The sequence below is a fragment of the Gymnoscopelus microlampas genome (genome assembly GCF_963454915.1).
Source record: "Gymnoscopelus microlampas genome assembly, chromosome: 14".
Classification (NCBI taxonomy): Eukaryota; Metazoa; Chordata; class Actinopteri; order Myctophiformes; family Myctophidae; genus Gymnoscopelus; species Gymnoscopelus microlampas.
This window is the reverse complement of record NC_139951.1, coordinates 24,045,927-24,064,980: the sequence shown is the minus strand read 5'-3', so window position 1 is coordinate 24,064,980 and position 19,054 is coordinate 24,045,927. Positions and strand designations below refer to the sequence as shown.

At 40.9% G+C, this 19,054-nt stretch overlaps 2 protein-coding genes across 3 annotated transcripts in view; one reads left to right on the top strand and one right to left on the bottom strand.

Annotated features, from left to right (window-relative positions):
- Positions 1-15,548, top strand: part of itga3b (integrin, alpha 3b) — a 43,800-nt gene extending 28,252 nt beyond the window's left edge. The window contains exons 8-26 of one of the 2 annotated variants that reach the window (XR_014602172.1): positions 1,132-1,220; positions 1,320-1,456; positions 1,646-1,735; positions 2,196-2,263; positions 2,673-2,818; positions 3,262-3,408; positions 3,500-3,597; positions 3,803-3,971; positions 4,387-4,467; positions 5,003-5,082; positions 5,823-5,900; positions 6,579-6,681; positions 8,292-8,468; positions 9,093-9,224; positions 9,664-9,777; positions 10,403-10,501; positions 10,920-11,045; positions 12,663-12,835; positions 13,351-13,500. Coding sequence is in view for 1 of the 2 variants with exons in the window: in XM_084077530.1 (XP_083933656.1) it covers positions 1,132-1,220; positions 1,320-1,456; positions 1,646-1,735; positions 2,196-2,263; positions 2,673-2,818; positions 3,262-3,408; positions 3,500-3,597; positions 3,803-3,971; positions 4,387-4,467; positions 5,003-5,082; positions 5,823-5,900; positions 6,579-6,681; positions 8,292-8,468; positions 9,093-9,224; positions 9,664-9,777; positions 10,403-10,501; positions 10,920-11,045; positions 13,351-13,518 (2,102 nt within the window). In the remaining variant the exon portion in view is untranslated. Of the gene's footprint in view, positions 1-1,131; positions 1,221-1,319; positions 1,457-1,645; positions 1,736-2,195; positions 2,264-2,672; positions 2,819-3,261; positions 3,409-3,499; positions 3,598-3,802; positions 3,972-4,386; positions 4,468-5,002; positions 5,083-5,822; positions 5,901-6,578; positions 6,682-8,291; positions 8,469-9,092; positions 9,225-9,663; positions 9,778-10,402; positions 10,502-10,919; positions 11,046-12,662; positions 12,836-13,350 lie in introns of both variants that reach the window. The other variant, XM_084077530.1, reaches the window with a different exon arrangement.
- A 2,119-nt stretch (positions 15,549-17,667) lies between these two features.
- Positions 17,668-18,681, bottom strand: LOC311060720 (fructose-1,6-bisphosphatase 1-like; the record flags this gene model as incomplete). Its single annotated transcript, XM_084079021.1, has 1 exon — positions 17,668-18,681. One exon carries the CDS (start codon positions 18,679-18,681, stop codon positions 17,668-17,670), a length of 1,014 nt encoding a protein of 337 aa, XP_083935147.1.
- Between the last annotated feature and the right edge of the window lie 373 nt (positions 18,682-19,054).

Genomic DNA, 19,054 nt, shown 5'->3' with positions numbered 1-19,054 from the left:
AATCCCAAGCCCAGAATGACATTATTGAAGTTAGAAATTAAGTTTATTGTGATTTTAGAGTTAAAGGAAATCATCAGTATTTTTTTTTACACTCGCTTCCATCAACGTTATCCATCACTGTCAAAACATGCTATATATTCTGATAGTAACAAGGGTCTCTCGTCTCTCCAGCTCTTTAATAAACAGAAAATAAGTTTTCAGGTGGGTTGCCAATTCTTTCCAGTCAGGAGAGAGTACCAATTTATCAGCTTCATTTTTCATTTTAATAGTGATTCAGTTCCAATTTTGTATGCTCATTTCTTTGTGTCATCACTTCCAATTTCACTTACTGTATTTATCCTGTCCTGTATGAGTTCTCTGATTGTATCCTGATTGGATACAATTGGTATTCTGATCTGAAAAGGCATTTTTTGTTTACTAAAGAGTCGGAGAGACAGGGAGATCCCAGTTACTGAACAAATAGCAATGATCAAAACAGAATATAGAGCTACAAAAACGACAAAACAACTACACTTTGTATTGTTTCATATTTTCTCAGATGTTAAAAATACTGGTCATATGCTGGCCATGGCTCTAATTGTGAATGTAAGGGAAATAAGCAATTACTTAGTTATTATTGTAATTTGTGTGTAATTTACTATATGATTTAACCATCGTGGTTAAAACACTTAATGACTTTGAATGCAACATTCTTTTACTCTTGTATTTTGACAACAGTGGGTCAATTCACTTCTCTACACCATGGAAAGGAAGTAATTATTTTATAGTTACTCAGTGATTATGCCTTTGTTAAACAGTGAAAAATGTGTGTGGAATTTGCCCACAAAGGTATTGTATGTGCAGCAGTGCATTAAGCATTTTTCTTATCTTGCCAATAGTATACGTATATAACAAGAGACACATTATTGCCTGCCTCAATATCTTATACATGTTTAATTCATACAAATGCGGCAATTTTATTATCTGAGAAGTAAAAATTTAAACTAATAGTGGTATTCTCCTAGTTGCTTTCTTGTGCCACCTAGAGGGAAGACACCTTGCTTACACAAGGCTGTCATTGCAGTCTTTCCTTCAGCCTTGATTCTATGTTTCATTAAATATCCCTACCAATGTACTGATTTTTTTCCATAGATTTTGCCGTGGGTGCCCCCTTCCATGATTCAGGAAGAGTCTATATATGGACGGGAAGTAGGAAGGGAATCTCGGAGGAGCCAAGTCAGGTAACAGCCTGGTGGATATTATTCACTGTGGTGGCTATAACTCACATTACATTCAGCTCTACTGAAATATCCGTTTTTATCCTTTGTCACCCTCTACAGGTGATTGAGGGGAAGTCAGTGGGCAATGGCGGGTTCCAGACTTTTGGCTACTCCATCAACGGGGGGATGGACATGGATGGTAACAGATACCCAGACATCCTCGTTGGATCCCTGGATGATCGCATTGCCCTGCTCAGGTAGTGGTTATGAGAAGATATTCACAACCCAGGAATGTTAAATATTTACTGTATCAAACCAGCACTTGTAGTATTGCATTCTTCATCTTATGTTGCACCTGTAAATGTATGTGTTTGTTGCTGTAATTACTTATTTAATTGGGGTGCTTTTATTTCCTTTTTTTCCAATTCATTAAATTGTTTTCTCAGAGCTCGTCCTGTTGTCCACCTCTTCAAGAACTTCACTGTACAGCCACTGATTGTGGATGTCAACCAGTGTACCCCTGAGAAACCAGCATGGTGAGAAAATATTCTAATCTATTCTATCTTTTCTCAAAAGGGAAATGTGTTTACAATAAATGTGAAACACACCAAAACACCACAACTCATTAGACCACACAGGGAATGATGCAGTTATTTATACTTGGTTGTGAATTGGCGTGCACGGGAAATAGCCAATCTGCAAAACTCTGCTATTCTCAGTGGGTCGACACCGGCGAGCAACTAAGTACAAATCAGGCTTTAGTTAATAGTTCATTACAATGCAAACGTGTTTATTCATCACTGCAAATGAAACATTATTTTGCAGTGCAAGATGCTACTTTTTTTAGGGATACATTTATTCCTGGATATCCCTCTAATCTTACATTTTTAGATTGTAAAATAGAAATTCTGAAACCTCTGCAAAAATTACATCATATAGGCCTATCATTGTTGCCATTATAATGTTTGTATAATGGCAGTCATTTGTCTCTTGCAGTATTACAGCGACTGTGTGTTTTAACTACACCCTCAGCAATGGCAACAAAGACTTCAAGAAAGATATCAGTAAGTATCCTCCTTTACCTATATATATATATGAATGAAAGCAATCATAGTATATTTTAAATATTCACAGGTGGTGTATAAGTCTTTCTATTTAAAGACTACTATATGTATTAACATTCAAAATTAAAAAACAGTAAACGTTGTGTATACTGAAGTCATGTAATATCCCTGCAATCTTTGTTGAATGTGGGAATGTTGACCATTTATTGATTTCTCTTGGTTGTACTCACTAATAATACGTCAACCAGTGCGTCTCACAACCCAAAAGGAGGTTGAGATTTTCTTACAAGAATGATTTCAATTGTTTGTTCTAGTTTCTCCTGGATTTATGACCAACACAAAGATTTTTATCCCTGTGTGAGATCAGTAGAGAATCACTGCTCTTGTTATTTTTTTAATCTCCCCGTAGCGGTGAAATACACAGTGGAGACAGATATGGACAGGAGGAAGAGCGCTCGTATTCTGTTCGTGGAGAACAAAGATGACACTTTCACAAGCACCATGAACCTGCCCTCCCACAAACCTAAATGTGTGGTCCTGCAGCTCACTGTGGTGGTAAGGAACAGAGACACACATACACACTATTGAAAGCCGTGTTGCCATGTCCGCTTATTATAAGCGACTTTGGGTTTGTTTTTCTGTAAAGTTGTTTGTACATTTTGGCTGCAGCGGGTTGCTTTTTTTTTTGTAAAGTGTACGGTAGTTGCTTATTTGGGCTTGTTTCCTAATGTTGTTAAACCAATTGTTTCATTTGAAGATTTCATTTGAAAATAGCAGATCTACAACTCTGCCATTTTCAAATAGACGATGTATACAGGTTTAAAGTGCTCATGTGTTAGTCGCTTCTTTTGGGCTTGTTTTCATATACCTGGTTGCTTATTTATCTCGCAAAATATGGCAACACTGATTGAAAGGCAATCTGCTGCTGTTGACCTACTGTAATAGCTGGTCATGTGCCACTGTTTGACATGAACTAAGAGCCATGTTTGATTCTGCAGCCAAATGTGAGGGACAAGCTGGAGCCCGTGGTCTTTTCGCTCAATGTGTCCCTTCAAGAGCAGAAACCCAAATCCAGACGCTCTCTCCAGAACCTGGACTCCTTCCCAAGTCTCAGCCAGAAGCAGAAACTCACAGAAAGAACCGAGGTATATACAGTGAAGCTGAGTTTATATATTGTCTGTTTGTGTGTGTATGTGATATGACTTTCTCACTAAACTGTTTTGCTAACTTCCACAGATCAACTTCCTGAGGGAGTGTGGCTTAGACAACAAGTGTACGAGTAACCTAGTGCTGACAGCTCAATATGCTAGCGCAGAGGGAGACGTTTACCCCAGGTAAATGAGACACGCATGTGTGCATTTAATTAGCCGACTGAGTTTCATTCCGCAAAACTGTGTTTGAAGGCGTGGTGCTGGAAGAGGTCAATTACTGACTCCATGGGTTTTAAGAAAGTATTTAAACTAAAGGATGCTTCGTGTCAATAACACCGTACAACCTGCTGCTTGCTGACTGCATGTGCACGGTTTTCCACATGCTCAGGCAAGACAAGCGCCAGGTGCTGCACTACAACAGCAACGTGAAGAAGATAATGCTGAAGGTGAAGGTGACCAACTATCCTGCTTCAGGGAAGCTGGCCGAGGACGCTCACCAGGCCATGTTAGACGTCACCATTCCTGACACGCTCCGATACTCTGGTGTCAGGTCCGAGGTACGTCCACCAGAGGGCAGCATACATCTATTATTGCATTTTCTTTCTTCCCCCCCCCCCCCCCCCCAATCCAGATTCTCAAACTTTTTAATGTCAAGGACCCCCAGAATAACTCTGAGAGTGTGCAAAAGTTCCCATTTGTACACTCTCAGAGTTACAGACCTGTAAGGGTACATTTGGAACCCCCTCAATTAACCCTGAAGGACCCTGGACCTCACTTTGAGAAACTGTATCCTTTGATTATAAAAATATTTTTTTGGCAGTCTATTGCCAGATTATTTTTTCAAGCATTTAAAAAAAAAGATTAAGTGTCAGTTTTTTTTTTACAGTGCCCTATGTTGACACCATTCTCACAAAACCCACTGGTTTCACATACATTTTCTGGTCTCTTTTCTTTCATTTCTCTCATATGTAGGACCCCAATGATGTCATTGAGTGTCATTTTGAGGACAAGTTGACATGTGAACTGGGCAACCCATTGAAGGGCAAAGAGAAGGTATATTTTAATAATCACACAACAACACTACAATGTTTAATTACTGTATGCTACTGATTTGTCTTCACTGAGTTGATGTTAAAGCTGCACTATGTAACATAGTGGCACTTTAAGTTTAGCTTGGTTTTATTCTCACCCATTCTCTTTCATGTTCTTCATTGTAGTTTAGTTTGCCTGCATAATTTAAAAAGCCAATATAAAGTATAACAATTACATTTAAAGCTGCACTATGTAAGATTTGTTAGCAAATATGTGTTTTAATAGGTCATCATGGTAAAAAACAAAAAGGTGTTTACCTGCCTAAATAATGTAAAGGATTAAAAATATATGAGATTAGCACACCATCCCTGTTTCAAATGCTGTACAGCGGTGCAATTATTGAAACAGTTATCTCTCGCTGCCACATGTGGCCGCCAATGTACGCAAAGTGTGCAAATTCTCCAGTGCAGCTTCAAAACTTAATTTAAAACATAATTTTAAAACATTTCTTTTGTGAGCAGTCTCCCTTTGTGTCGCTGTCCATTTGTTATGATAGGTGGCATTGCAGCTTATCTTTGAGACAACAGAGATCAATCTGGACACGGAAGAGATTGTGTCTCAGTTACTCCTGTCCACGTAAGTATTACTAAGCATATCTGCATACAGACAATATACTGTGTAGATAATACCTTGAGGTACAAATGTAATTTAAAAATGACTACATTACACTGTTACACATTACTATTCTAGTCTATTCCATACTGTATAATAAGACAGTTTACTGCCTCTACTGTATATTACAAAATGACTGCACAGCAGTAGCCTGGGATCCAGCCTGCTTCACTGCAGTACGTTCGGCAGATTTTTTTCTTAGTCTGTAAAGCCTCCTATCTCCAACATCCAATCAGCAACGACGTTGCCTACGTAACATATGTAGTTCCAGTGTAGTTCTGCAAAACGAGTCAAATAGGAGCCTTTCCAGACTGAGAAACGAAGTGAGAAAAAATGTAGTGTAGCAGGCTGGATCCCAGGCTAGCACAACAGTATACACATGAAAATTTAAAGTGGGACTATCTCTTTCTCGCATCTTTTTGTGGCAAATGTATAATATTTAATATATTTAAAAGTGTAATTGTGATTTCCTGTTATGGTCCCAGTTCTGGTTCAACACTGTATTGGACTGGATACTATATTGAAACAAAAACATAATTTCTGTAGATTGGAGGAAATCTTTAGGAAATAGAACGACATCTTGCCTGTATAGTTACTATTGCGGTTGCAGCACAATTCTTGGTACATTTGTTTCACATCGCTAATAACTCAATATGACTGGGGAATTGACAATTGCATTAATATGATCTGTGTGATTTGTTCAGTCTGAGTGAGCAGAGTGACCTGGTGGCTGTTCCAGTGACGCTTCTCATTGAGAACACCATCCTCACCACCTTCTCCATGTGAGTACACAAGATCATGTGAATGATAGAATAGGGCTGCAACAGTTAACAAACAAATACATTTAATCAATTATAAAAGATAATCAATAATAATCAATGGGAAATTGTCAAACTTTCACTTTCCCCCCAATTTTGTGTTTCTTTTAAAATAGAAAATAGCAGATCTACAAGCTTGTAGATGGGCTGTTTTTTTTATTATATTTTATTTGACACTGTTGAACAACAAAGTATTAAGCAGGGTTTAAGTGGTTAACCAGACTTTCAGACTACTACTATCAATTTGTTGATATGTAAAATATGAAACAGATTACCGAAAAACTTGCTTCTTAATTATTTGATTAATCAAAAAAGTAATTGACAGAATAATCGCTATGAAAATAATTGCTATAAAATAATCGCTATGAAAATAATTGCTATAAAAATAATTGCTATAAAAATAATTGCTATAAAAAGAATCGCTATAAAAATAATCGCTATAAAAAAAATCTATAATTGCAGCCCTCTGTTCATAAGACATGATGCTTGCCATCAAAGTAAAAGTAAAACATGACCCTGTGAGTGTATTAAAGTGAAATATCCCTTTAGTTTTAAACAATATCATTTAATTGTTGTTGTTTTTTTTACCCGTTTTACATAGAAAGTGTCCTCTAACCTCTAAGCATCCTCCCTCCCCTCCAGAGACAAGCCCCTGCTGCAGCGCTCCTTCAGTGGCGAGGTGAAGGGGGAGTCAGCCATGAACAGCAGCAGTGACGTGGGCAGTCTGGTGGAGTACACCTTCAGCGTGAGTCACCTCCACCACCACAGACCACATTACAACAGGGCTTTTATGTTGCATCTGCGTGGGTACACCGAGCCACGGTGGCCACAACAACCCCACCCGGTCGCTAGAATCAGCAGGTTTATTCTGGGCAGTTTTAATATCACACACGGGGGAAGGATTATTTGATGACCTATGTCTGGTGGTCTGGTCGTCAGCTCACAGACAAGATCTACTGTTAGTGGTCGTTGCCAGGTCTTTTTCCCCCCTTTTTTTAAACCTTTATTTGACTAGGAAGTCACATTGATGTCTCTTTTTTTTCCCAGACCTGGCCAAGGAATAGCAGCCAAAACAAACATTAAAAAAGAACATTAAAAAACACAGTCCAGCAATTAAAGTGAACAAAAGCACACAAAGGCACGTCAGTGCAGAAAATAGTTCAACCAGAAGAGAACAAAATGATGTTTGAATGTGATTTATTTAGGGACAGACGGATGCAACACGTTATAAGACATAAACCCTGTTAGTTACTAAGGGATTTAACTGTATATTAACCCATTAAGGCCTGAGGTTCCGATTCTACAAAATGTCTTGTAATCCTACGTTTAAAAAAAAAAACTATGTTTCTATATCAGTGGTTCTCTTTTTCATGTCAAGGACCCCCAAAATTATATGTATTTGGCCGCCGACCCCCATCTCAAAATATTTTGTTCCAGGGACCCCCAGAAGCAAAGATTTAAGAGTTAAAAATGTTCACTTTAAAAGAATATGAATATATTAATTTGCACACATTTTCTCGATTTTTCAAAAATAGCAGATCTACAAGCTCGTAGCTATGAGCTTGTAGATCTGCTATTTTTCAATAGCCAAAGTGTAAAATAATGCTTTTTTAGCTCAAATAAAAAAGTGACACAGATGCATTCCCGGTCTTAAAGGGTTAATATGTCAAGAATTGACAGGTTCATATGAGCGCTGATCAAAAATAAATTTCTCAATGAGTAAGGGGCATGACAGTGCTGGCCAGGGGAAGTGGCCTTCCTTGTTGAACGTGCGCTGTGCCTGTGCGGCGCAGCAATGCGCCATTGACGCACGTGAAGTCAACGTTGCACTGCAGGAAGAACACCATTGAGATCTCACATTTGTTAATTACAGGCAACTTGATTCCTCACCTGAATAGGCAATCTCCAGAGCAATGGCTAAGGTATTTATAATGACAGGATTGTGTGCCATACGACTTTGGATATTTCTCTATTTCAACAGTCTGTCCTCGTCCATTGTACCTTGACAACAACAGACTTTGCAAACATGCTACGGGAGCAGAATAAGAGTGGGAGGCCTTGGGAGGGTACCCAGGGGCATTTAAAACGTTTTTTTTTTCAGTGGCGCCTGGAAACAGAACAGTGGCCGCTGCCGGCTTTTTGGACGAGGGCCGTTCGCAGCCAGTGTGTTTTAGCCTGAAAGCTTCATTGTAATTGACCATTATTAACTGGGGTGCGGCCGGGATGGCGTAGCATTCACCCATAACAATCTCTTAAGCAAAGCCTTCGTTTCACCCCACTGCATGTTACTGTATCACACAGCACATGAATCCCATCCATGAATTTATGGACTGTGATGACTTTTGTTCCCACCAGGTGACAGTGTTGGGTTCACCTTTAGGTAACATGGGAACGCTGGCGGTGGAGTTTGCGTGGCCATTCGAGGTGACCAATGGCAAGTGGCTTCTCTACCTGACGGAGATCGTCGTCAAGGGGACGTCACAGACACACTGTGTTCCCGGTGATGATGTTGTCAATCCACTAAACCTCACTGTAAGTGGAGTTTATATTCTGATGAAGAGAAATGAAGGTCTTGATCCCTGAAAGACACCAAAAAAAAGCTACTTTATTTTAAGTGGAACAATGTTGATAGATTTGGGAGACCTAAACCTGGCTTTGTGGTGTATTGAACGTGAACTGAACTCAAATGAACTGAAATGAAATGAAAGGGAAATGAACTGCAGACTTTGCAGTGAGGCGTGAAACACAATCGTAGCTCACAATAAATGAACAACATTATGTAAATGGAGCAAACAGGGTCTTGTACTATGCCACCCTGGCTACTTTCTTTACCCTAGTGTCCCTACTTGCTGTTCTGAGGTCAGTCTGAACAGAGGTCAGTGTGAGCGAGGTCGTACAGTGTGAAAACTCCTCTGTGCCAAAACCACCGTCTCTCAGGAATAATATTTGGAAAAACCTCGGCCAGACAAGAACGCTTACTCACAGGGTCCAAAATAGAAAACCATTCTGAGTTTGGCTTACGTATAGACAGTGGAAATGCTATTTTGGGAAGATTCTGGGAGACCATAATGTCTTTATCGAAACCAGCAATTACCACCAAGCCCAGTGATGTCATGTGTTTCTTTGTTTTCCTTTGTCTCCCCCACCGTCTTCCAGTTGTCCGAGGGCAAGCGCAAGCGTCCCAAGCGACAGATCGCGCTGGACGATGGTGACAACAACGTCCAGCCACATATACTTGAACCGCAGGCGGCCATCACACTGCAAACACATCGAAAATCCTACTTGTTGGTGAGGGCTTGGCACTGCCTTAATGGAACCCTTTAAAACTGCTGTCTATGCAGTACAACTTTTTGGGAACATTATGAGTAGAATTTCATTACAATCAAGGAAATAGCTTTGCATAGATCGTGCCTTTTTAGATAAAAAGTGTGTGTAGCAAAGCTTAACCCATTAAGATTCTACAAATGCCTTCTAAAGCTCTCACTCTCTTTCGTGTCAAGGACCCCCCAAAATGATACAGTATGTATTTGCCCCCATCTGAAAATGTTTGTCCCAGAAGATTTGTGTTAAAAATATTCTAAATGATTGTATGTATGTGTGTGTGTGTGTGTGTGTGTGACACTGTTTTCCTTAGGTCCATTTGGTTATATTTGCACACTCTCCAGAGTTAAATGAACACTCTGACTGCACTCTGACTGCATTGTAATCACTGTTGTTGTTTATGAAGGACTGCTCCTTGAGCTCAGCGCGTTGTGTGACCTTCACCTGCCCTCTGCTCAACATGAATACCTCAGCCAAGGTCATCGTCAGGTCCCGCATCTGGAACAGCACAATGCTAGAGGTCAGAGGTCACAGGCTGAAGTACACATTTATTTCAAACCAAAACCCAACTTTTTTTTACCCAACTTGTGTTAATGAATCGAGATTCATTAACAAATGTTCTAATACATTTTTTTATAATCAACTAAATTAATTAGTCTTATTTACCATTTAAGCCCTATATTATTCTCCGTTGTACAATGGTGGCGTACAAAAATAGCTAAAATAGCTGATCTACAAGCTCATAGCTCAGGCTCGAGCTTGTAGATCAGTTATTGGCTATTTTCATTATGTATTTATTTTTATAATTGTTCATTAATCGTAATCAAGGCAAAGGCTTGAAATAATTGTAATACTGATTTGAAGTCAAATCTAAATATACAGACTTTCATGTATTTTTTGTCCCCGTCGCTGTTGAGTTCATTAAGGGATATATACTATATACCTCTAAACAATCTATGAGTCTTTGCATGTGCATAACTAGGTACAATCTGAACAAGTTACCATAACCAAGTAAAGATCATTTAGTAAATGATCTTTACTTGGTTATGGGAACTGTCTCCTTTATGTGAACATTTACACTATATTATAGTGTAAATGTGGAGCCTGTTGAGCGTTTAGTGAATCAGTTTGATGTCTGTCTGCAGGACTATCCCAATGCAGGGAGGGTACAGGTCAAGGGTCAAGCCACGCTGAAGCTGATCACAGACAAGCCCACCATCAAGATGGACAGTGTGACCAGAGAGGTGCGTGGTACTAGTGACTATCAGGGTTTCATTGTTAAAAATCACACATTTTCTTAACCACAGCTATTTCTGCTATTTGTTGTAGGATTATAGGACTATAGTCTGCTACTGTATATCGCTATTTGAATCTTGATCTTGACAAATCTTGACTGATGTGCCAAAAACAGGGACACCAGGCTGAATGTGGTTAACATTTTTTTAACAACATTATTTTTCAAATTGTGGTATCAGACATACTGTACATATATCAGACAGTCTACATTTCCCAGAAGGAAATGCATGTATTTAACTCAGTCTGACCAGAAGCAAAAATAAAACATATCCACCAGAATGGGGATATCAAAATCAGAGGCATGGACCCCGTCCCCCCCAGAAAATCAAACCCTAGACACACTGTATGTGTGTTTTCCTCCCACAGTTCAGAGTGGACATAGACCCAGTGCTGGGCGAGGAGACGCCTTACGAGGTTCCACTGTGGATCGTCATAATTGCTGCCGTAGCAGGGATCCTCTTATTAGGAGTCATCAGCCTCGTCCTGTGGAAGGTAAGATTGCCTTCACTCATACATATTATAGGACTAGGGTTGGGCATCCGGAAACCGGAGGAACCGAAGGAACCGGATCCAACATTTGAGGAACCGGAACCGTTTCCGGAAACCGGTTTTATCAGACAGTCATAGCTGGTATGTGGACGTCACGTCTATTATACAATTACAATACTAGTGGTTCTCAAACCTTTTCATTTCAAGCACCACCATGGCTCCATTTGGTTCCATTTGTACCCTCTCAGAGTTACAGACTTCCAAGGGTCCATTTGGAACCTCTTATAGGAATTGTTAAAGGGAACCGTTAAGGAATCGGACCGTTAAAGGAATATAGTTCACCCAAAAATGACTTATTTTCTATCAATTACACACCCCATGAAACCTAGCCTGACACTCAGCCTGAATTTTCATTTTGTTCCACTCCATTATTCAGTCTGAAGGCCCTCTCAGTGCAGCCGTTTTCTGAGGTGGGGGCGTGGCCAAAGTTGGACTCTTTGGTGATTGGTTCATACTGGATTATCCCGATCCCGATTCTTCGTACAGATTTTCAACCGAGAAACCCCCGCCTTCGACAGCATCACCAGACTCTGAATGCGAGGCAAGCGATTCAGGGGGTGGAGCCAGGCTACATGAAACCTTGAATTCATGGAGATTTTTTTTTTTTTGTTGCATTCCTAAACCAAAAATGGTTGATCGGTCAATAGGAGACTCAGTAGTCTGCGACAAAAACTAGAAACTCTCCATGAATTCAAGGCTTCATGGGGTGTGTAATTGATAGAAAATAAGCCATTTCGGGGTAATCGTTAAGGAACCGGAATCGTTAAAATCCTAAAGGATCCCAACCCTATATAGAACTACACAGGGCAATGCAAGGCGGGAACGATGCAAGTTGGGAACCGAATACACGCCCCACCCATTGCCCAATACTCCTGTTATGTCATGTACATTGTAGTCGTGGTCAGAGCCACGCGCACCTCATTTCACTTCGCTCCAGCTCTGCCACTTATATTGGCGGTGCGGCACAAATAAAGTGAAGCTCAGCCAATTGGTAAAGCTGACTGTTTTCACTAGTAATCAAATTTCTCTCTTGGGTCTTGAGCTAAAACGTCTAGGAACCACTGCTCCATAGGTTGAGCTGATTTGTCAGCTCAAGCTATCAGTTATTATCCTCTGTTTGCTTTTATCATTCCGGTCACCCAGGGCAAATACATCTATTTACCCCCAAAATATCAAAGTATGAAATATGGACAGAGACAATATGATATGAATAATATTTGTGTTAAAACATGTGTTTTATCCTTGCACATACAGGGAATTGCTGTACAGGGTCTAGTGTATGACTGAACACGTCAGTCTAATTATTTTCCTTTTTGTGTACTGCCTCCATGATTCTTTTTTTTCCTTTTTGGCAAAAAAAAAGTTTCCACATTGTCTACACGCTGTGATTGTTGATTCAGAACTTGCAGATTCAAGAACATGCCAAATCTAAAGTAATGACTTGCATATTGTATATTAATGGTGTAGCCGTCGGTGTCTGCGACCTCCACATTGAGCTGCCTGTCTGACCCCCCAACCCCCCCCCAAACCCCACCCCCACCCCACGTCCTCCTCCCTCAGTGTGGTTTCTTCCGGCGGGCGAGCAGGAGGGAGATGTACGAAGCCAAAGCCCAGAAAGCTGAGATGAAGATCCAGCCCTCTGAGACAGAGAGGCTTACCGAAGACTACTGAGGCCCCCCCCGGGTCCCCCCTCTACCGTGGGGGCCTACGGCACACACCTATAGGGGCTCTGGGTAATATCTGACTCCATCAAATGGATGCGGTTACATTAGTAGTGGGGCTAACTGCAGGGAATGACTGATTTCACGTTATTACTTCTTCCTTACTGCTAACTGTGTCATCTTCTCCTGGTTGACTGACACCCTTTCTGCTTCCTTTTCAGCCTAATACTGTGCCTTACTCCACTACTAACTATCTCTTATGCTTGTCTGCTCTTTAACCTTCAGCCTGGCTTGACTATGACAGCTGTAGCCATTGTAAAAGTCACCGTTTTTATTGCACAGCTGGGGGATGTTTGGACACCAGCAGGAGCAGAGTTTCTATAAATGTTCTGCTTTTCTGAAAGCAAGATAACGCAGCATAAATACACAACTCGATTCCTACTGTTCATCGGCTACTAATGCATTCTTTTTTTTTACTCAATCTGACTTTTCCTCCTCAGCCTCTGACTTGTAGACTTGTAGCATTAATTCTGAATGTTATCCCAAATATATCCCTCTTCATTAATCCTAATCCCTTGTTCTAACAGCTTGGATTCTTCAAGCGGACCATCTACTATCGGATCATGCCAAAGCATAAGGGGGTGAGGATCCGCAAGGCTGAGCGCTACCAGTTCAACCTGGGCTTTCAGCTTGAGGAGCCGCAGAAAAAGTATTGGATCACTAACTGGACAGAGATGCAGCATTACTACTACTGAACTCTCAACGTTGAACCCCAAACGTTTCACCTCCACTCCATTTTTTGACATTGGCCAAGCGAAGAGAACATTGGGCCTGTCGTGCCACATGTCGTGGCACATGGAGCAATCGTGAATTCTGGAACTTTATTGTTTGTAAATGCCATAGTGAGTTTCATCAAGACATTGTCCTTTCTTTAGTGCAATATGCTAAACAGTTTTGTTTCAGAGATTGTAAATTGTTAAGTATTTTTGATGAATGCAGTGTTGTACATTGGAAAAGGGGGCTACTGTATGTTCAAATTGTAAATGATTTTATTATGATTTTATTCTGCTGCAGAATTTGTGTAAGGCTTTTGCATATATATTTCTATTCTTTTGTTGTTGTTTTTCCTGCTGGTAATCTATTATGTCTGTTTTGTCTCTAATCAGAGGAATTAGTCTATTGATTTTCTCTGTGATTGTTAATGTTGTTCTTTCAGCTCTGTCCTTGATTATCACTTTGTGGTTTAACAACCAGCTGGCTCTGCATGGTTATGAAACGGAACCTACAGCAGTAGCCCGAGAGATTATTTTGTACTGTTGACCAACAAACATTCGGTGATGAAAGAATAATAAGAGTGCCTTATTTGAATGTTTGTGTTGAGGTTTACAGTAAATAGCTTAGCTTATCAAACACAATTTTGCTGACAGCATTAACTGTGTGTTTGTCAAGCTGCCTTGACAAATGGAAGCCTTTCTCCCTGCTTTCTGGAAACAAATACAGAGCACATTGATTTGGTAGAGAGACAAATGGTTTAAGTGCATAATGAAATTTATCCAGCATATCTTCGCATTCTCCAGGTTTTCTCCTACACATATTTCTCATATGCTGCCAGCACTCCAAGAGTGGAAAATAGAGGTTTTATGACAGAATGTTCACAGACTGGTTACTAGACAAAGGACACACCACCACAAGTGGTCATAAACTTGTAGTCTTTCCTTTTGTCATCACGTCGGCATCTTTTGCCGCTGAACAAATACAGAAGTAGAGTAACCAGGCTGCAAACATTCCATGACAGGCCTCTGTAGATGAGCAAAATCTGCTTATCCACTTTTGAAAATCCGCTTATCCACTTTTAGATCTAGTCAACATTTGATGAGGGTGGCAGGAGTGCATTTGAAACCGCTGTGGCCCTAGGGATTGCTATTTATTACACTGTATCATGTGATTACAGTTACTGATTATCTTCAAGTAATCACATATGGGGAGTCTCAACACTGGAATAATAATGTAGTTATGTGTCTGTCTGGAAGTGTCATGATTGTGTACTATAGCACACAGATACAGTATGAGTTGTATAGCGAGGGCTGATTTCATGGACTATTTTAATGAACACCTACAGTACTTTTGAATCTGAATGCATATTGCCACAGTTGCTTTTGTTGTTTCATTGCCCCTGTGCTATGCATAACCACAAGCTGCCACTAATAATGGACCATCATCACAGCATGGCCCCCATCGTGGTCAATCTGCAACACTGAGAATAAAAGGTTAATCTCCCAAATATTAAGCATCGCTTATGGTGAAATGTCATTTGTCACAAAATGTCCTTTAATCATACAATATTCCGAAAATATCGATGGATCCAGTCCAAAAGAGTTGCCGTTTTGTCAATCAAGGACTGAATTATCCTACGTTAAAATGTACCGTTGTCCATTGTTTGTATGTGTGTTTTTTAAGACCAGGTGTCACCCTTTTCAAATGTTGTAAATACCACTTTGGAAAGAAACTCTTCAAATGGATCTGGACTGGGTTTTTTCAGTGAAGAGACAAGTCAGTTATCTAAAATGAGAGGCGGCGGGACCAAGTGTTGTGTTACCAGCCTCTGTCACCTGAGAGCCCACAGGTATTCTGCACACTGGACTATCTGTGGACATCACCACAGAGGCCCCATTGACTCACTCAGTTAAGAGGGAAAGACCAGTGCACAAACTCCTCTCTCTACATTGGTGTTTTTTGTTATGTTTTTACTGTGCTGTTTCAATGTAATTAAACTGTTTGTAAGGAACTCTCTGGTTCAATTCTAACCTGAATGGAACACGGTTGTGACCCGCACAACCGTGTTCCCCACATTGGCCTGGAACAAATTAGCAAACCAGAAAATGCAACATATCGTATGAGCAACTTGGAATGAAAACATAGTAACACAACAATGTTTCAGACAAAGAAAACGCTACATTCTCCCTAGCAATGTGATAGCTTTCTCTTATTAGATTGTTAATGCAGTTTTCTTTTGCTTTATGTAGACAGACCAGACTATTTTGCTGTATGAGGTCAACACGCTACTCAACTACTGGAGAGTGTCCCTGATGCCACTGGATGAAGATGAAGTAGTCGTAGGGGTATTTGCCTTTAAAGCAATATCGTGAGATTGGTCTCTCTTGAAAAAACATATGTTTGAATTTGTGTGTCTCATTGAATAACTTAATGAGACACTAAACTCATTTGTAAAAAATAATAATTAACTACGTCATACTAGACTCTAAACTTGGTCTAGTATAGTAGCCCATTGGGCACCGGACTACTTGGGAACGATGCAAGTCGGGAATGAATGCCCCACCCGGTTATGCAATACCCGTCAAACCCAGAGTACCCGTTTTACCAGTCTGTCTGCGTCCCTTTATTCCCATATAATTATGGAGATCTCTGTATCTATCTGTCTGCCTGTGTCCCTTTTATGCCCATACGTAAATCCCTGATGTCATCATATGCCAATATATGGGCAATTGGGCATACCGGTTTGATCGGTATTTCTGGACAACTGACTATCTGATCGACTTGACGCCAGGCACGGCACTCTCTCGGGTCGACGATGACACACATGCCGAGTTTGAAGTCGTCGGCCAGATGGTTCTTTTGGGTTTCAAGCTTTAAAAAAAAAAAAAGGTGTTTTGAAGGTTAACATAATAAATAAAATAAAGTCTGCAGACTGGTAATATCTCCCACCGGTTTATTGCAGTAATCTGCAATAAACAGGTGGGAGCAGTGTGCAGATGTATTAATCCTGAACCTGGATACTGAACTGCAGTGAATGTGCATGCACTACTACTACTGAAGCATCTCGTTAGTTCATGCAGGTCACAGACGTCATACATGCCTTATAATCAGCTGTCAGTCTGCTGACTGTTTTCAATCAGCCACGCTTGTCTAGACTCCAATCAGAGCTCACACTCTCAACAGGGCGGCTTCTTTAAATATGGCTTCTTCAGTCATTAGATCTCACTTCTCACGCTGCTTTTGCTGCTGCTTCCTCCACCCCAGCCTCCACCTTTTAGATCGGAGTCTAGCATAGGCTCAAAGATTATTCAGATTTAATGTCTGCTGACTCAAGTCAATCTACAGTATCAATCTACAGTATCAATGTATTTCTTAGTCCCGCTCTTGTATACCTGGCATAGCATTATGCCTAGCTAAAATTAGGGAACATCTTAAAGAGATGTTAATGCCAAGTTTAACTGTATTCCATTTGTTGAAATAAATGGTAAATCTACTTAAGACATGAGTGTTCCTGACTGAACCCCTTTTAACATATTACATTTCAAAACACAATAATTCATAAGCATATAGGGCCCACATGTGTTCCCCCGTAATATGGTGCCCTGGGCTGCAGGCCCATGAGCTTGTGCGTTAGCCCCCGAAACATGGGAGGTCCCACCAGAAGAGGAGGGAGAAGGCCTCTTGGTGGTCAGAGACTTCTGGGTGGTCCTCTTGTGGGTGTATAGGACTGACAGAATTGGTTAGTGATTGGTGAGACCTCAAGATCAAGATGAAGGCAAGAATATGCATGTCTCTGTGACTGTGATCTACCCGGATCTTCTACGATAGGAAATGAAAGATGGACAAACTGAATGTGCCTTCCACTGACAGTGTGAGGCTGCATACTGTAGATGAGGTTGAAAACATTAGGTCCCATTTATCTCATTTGAATTTCTTCTCCTTGATCATTCAGTGCAGTTATGATAAAGAGGAAGTATCCTAGTGACCCTGTCCACACATTCATTGACCTGTTCAGATATCAGCAACCGAAAACAAAATCCTTTTCAAACATGAAACATCTCAGCCTTGTGTTGTTGTCATGAGGCCTATTGAACTTAGCTGTGGCTACTGCTTCGACAGAGGTGAATGCTTCACTTGGCATGTTTCTTGAAGATGGAGATGTACTCCTGTACATCATCCGGGGAACCCAGGACCACAGGGACTCGCTGGTGGATGCTGGTGGGCTGCACATCAAGAACATTCACGGCTCCTGTTGTGGCCATCCCTCCTGCCTGCTCTACGATGAACGCCATGGGGTTGCATTCATACAGCAGCCTTAGCTTGCCCTGAGGACTCTTGACATTGGCGGGATACAAGAAGATTCCTCCATACACTAAAGTACGGTGAACATCAGCTACCATGGACCCAATATACCGGCCACCATATGGGGCTGTGCCGTCCTCTGGGTATTTCTTCTTCTGTAGGTACTCTGTTACATCTGGATAGAAGTGCTGTGCATATCCTTCATTCAAACTGTAGATCTTTCCCTTCTTCTTAATTCTGACATCTCGATCCACAAGGATGAATTCACCAATGGCTGGATCAAGCATAAAGCAGTTGACTCCTTGACCAGTGGAAAGGACCATCATTGTGGCACTGCCGTATAAGGCGTAACCAGCAGCCACAATGTTTCTGCCAGACTGAAGAGCATCGTTCTCACAAGGCTCATCGTCTGTAGTCTTTCTGTAGATGGCAAAGATTGTTCCAATTGACACGAGACAGTCGATGTTCGATGAACCATCCAGGGGATCAAAACACACAATGTATTTGCCCCGCTGTTCTGGTTCCACAATAATGGCTTTCTCATCCTCCTCTGACACCAGAACACAGGATGTGAAGGAGGACTTGATCATGTTCATGACCAGATCATTAGATAGTACATCCAGCTTCTTCACCTGGTCGCCTGTCACATTAGTACTCCCAGCAATGCCATACAGGTTAGCGATGCCAGCCTTCCTGACCGCATTGGAGATGGCTTTGACAGCTGTGCAGATTGAGTTGAGCAGGGTGGTCAGCTCCCCTGTACCCCGGGCCTTCCTCCCCTCCTCTAAAACAAACCTGGTGAGGGTCAACACATTGGTGTCGAAGGCACTCTGATCAGACATGACTATGTCAAATGACTGCGTGTGGACCTGAGCCTGTTGCCTCAGAGTACTTAATGCAGTGCCCATTATAATCGGTCTCTGATGTCAGAACTATGTCAGGGAGATCTATATATGGGCATAAATGGACACAGAAGTGGTGAAAGACATCACAATAATTTGACAGATATGTACATGTCATATGGTCATGTAATTATGCATTTTTGTCAATACAAATATCAGTCAACCAATCAAACGTTAGAAGTTTTAGATTTGTAAAAAAAAACTAAACAAAACAAAAAACAACAACCTACAGTATAGACACAGACATGAGGTGATGAGATGTTTGGGAAACCGTCTGAAATGCACTGCAACGCTCTTCCTATCCCCCTCCCCC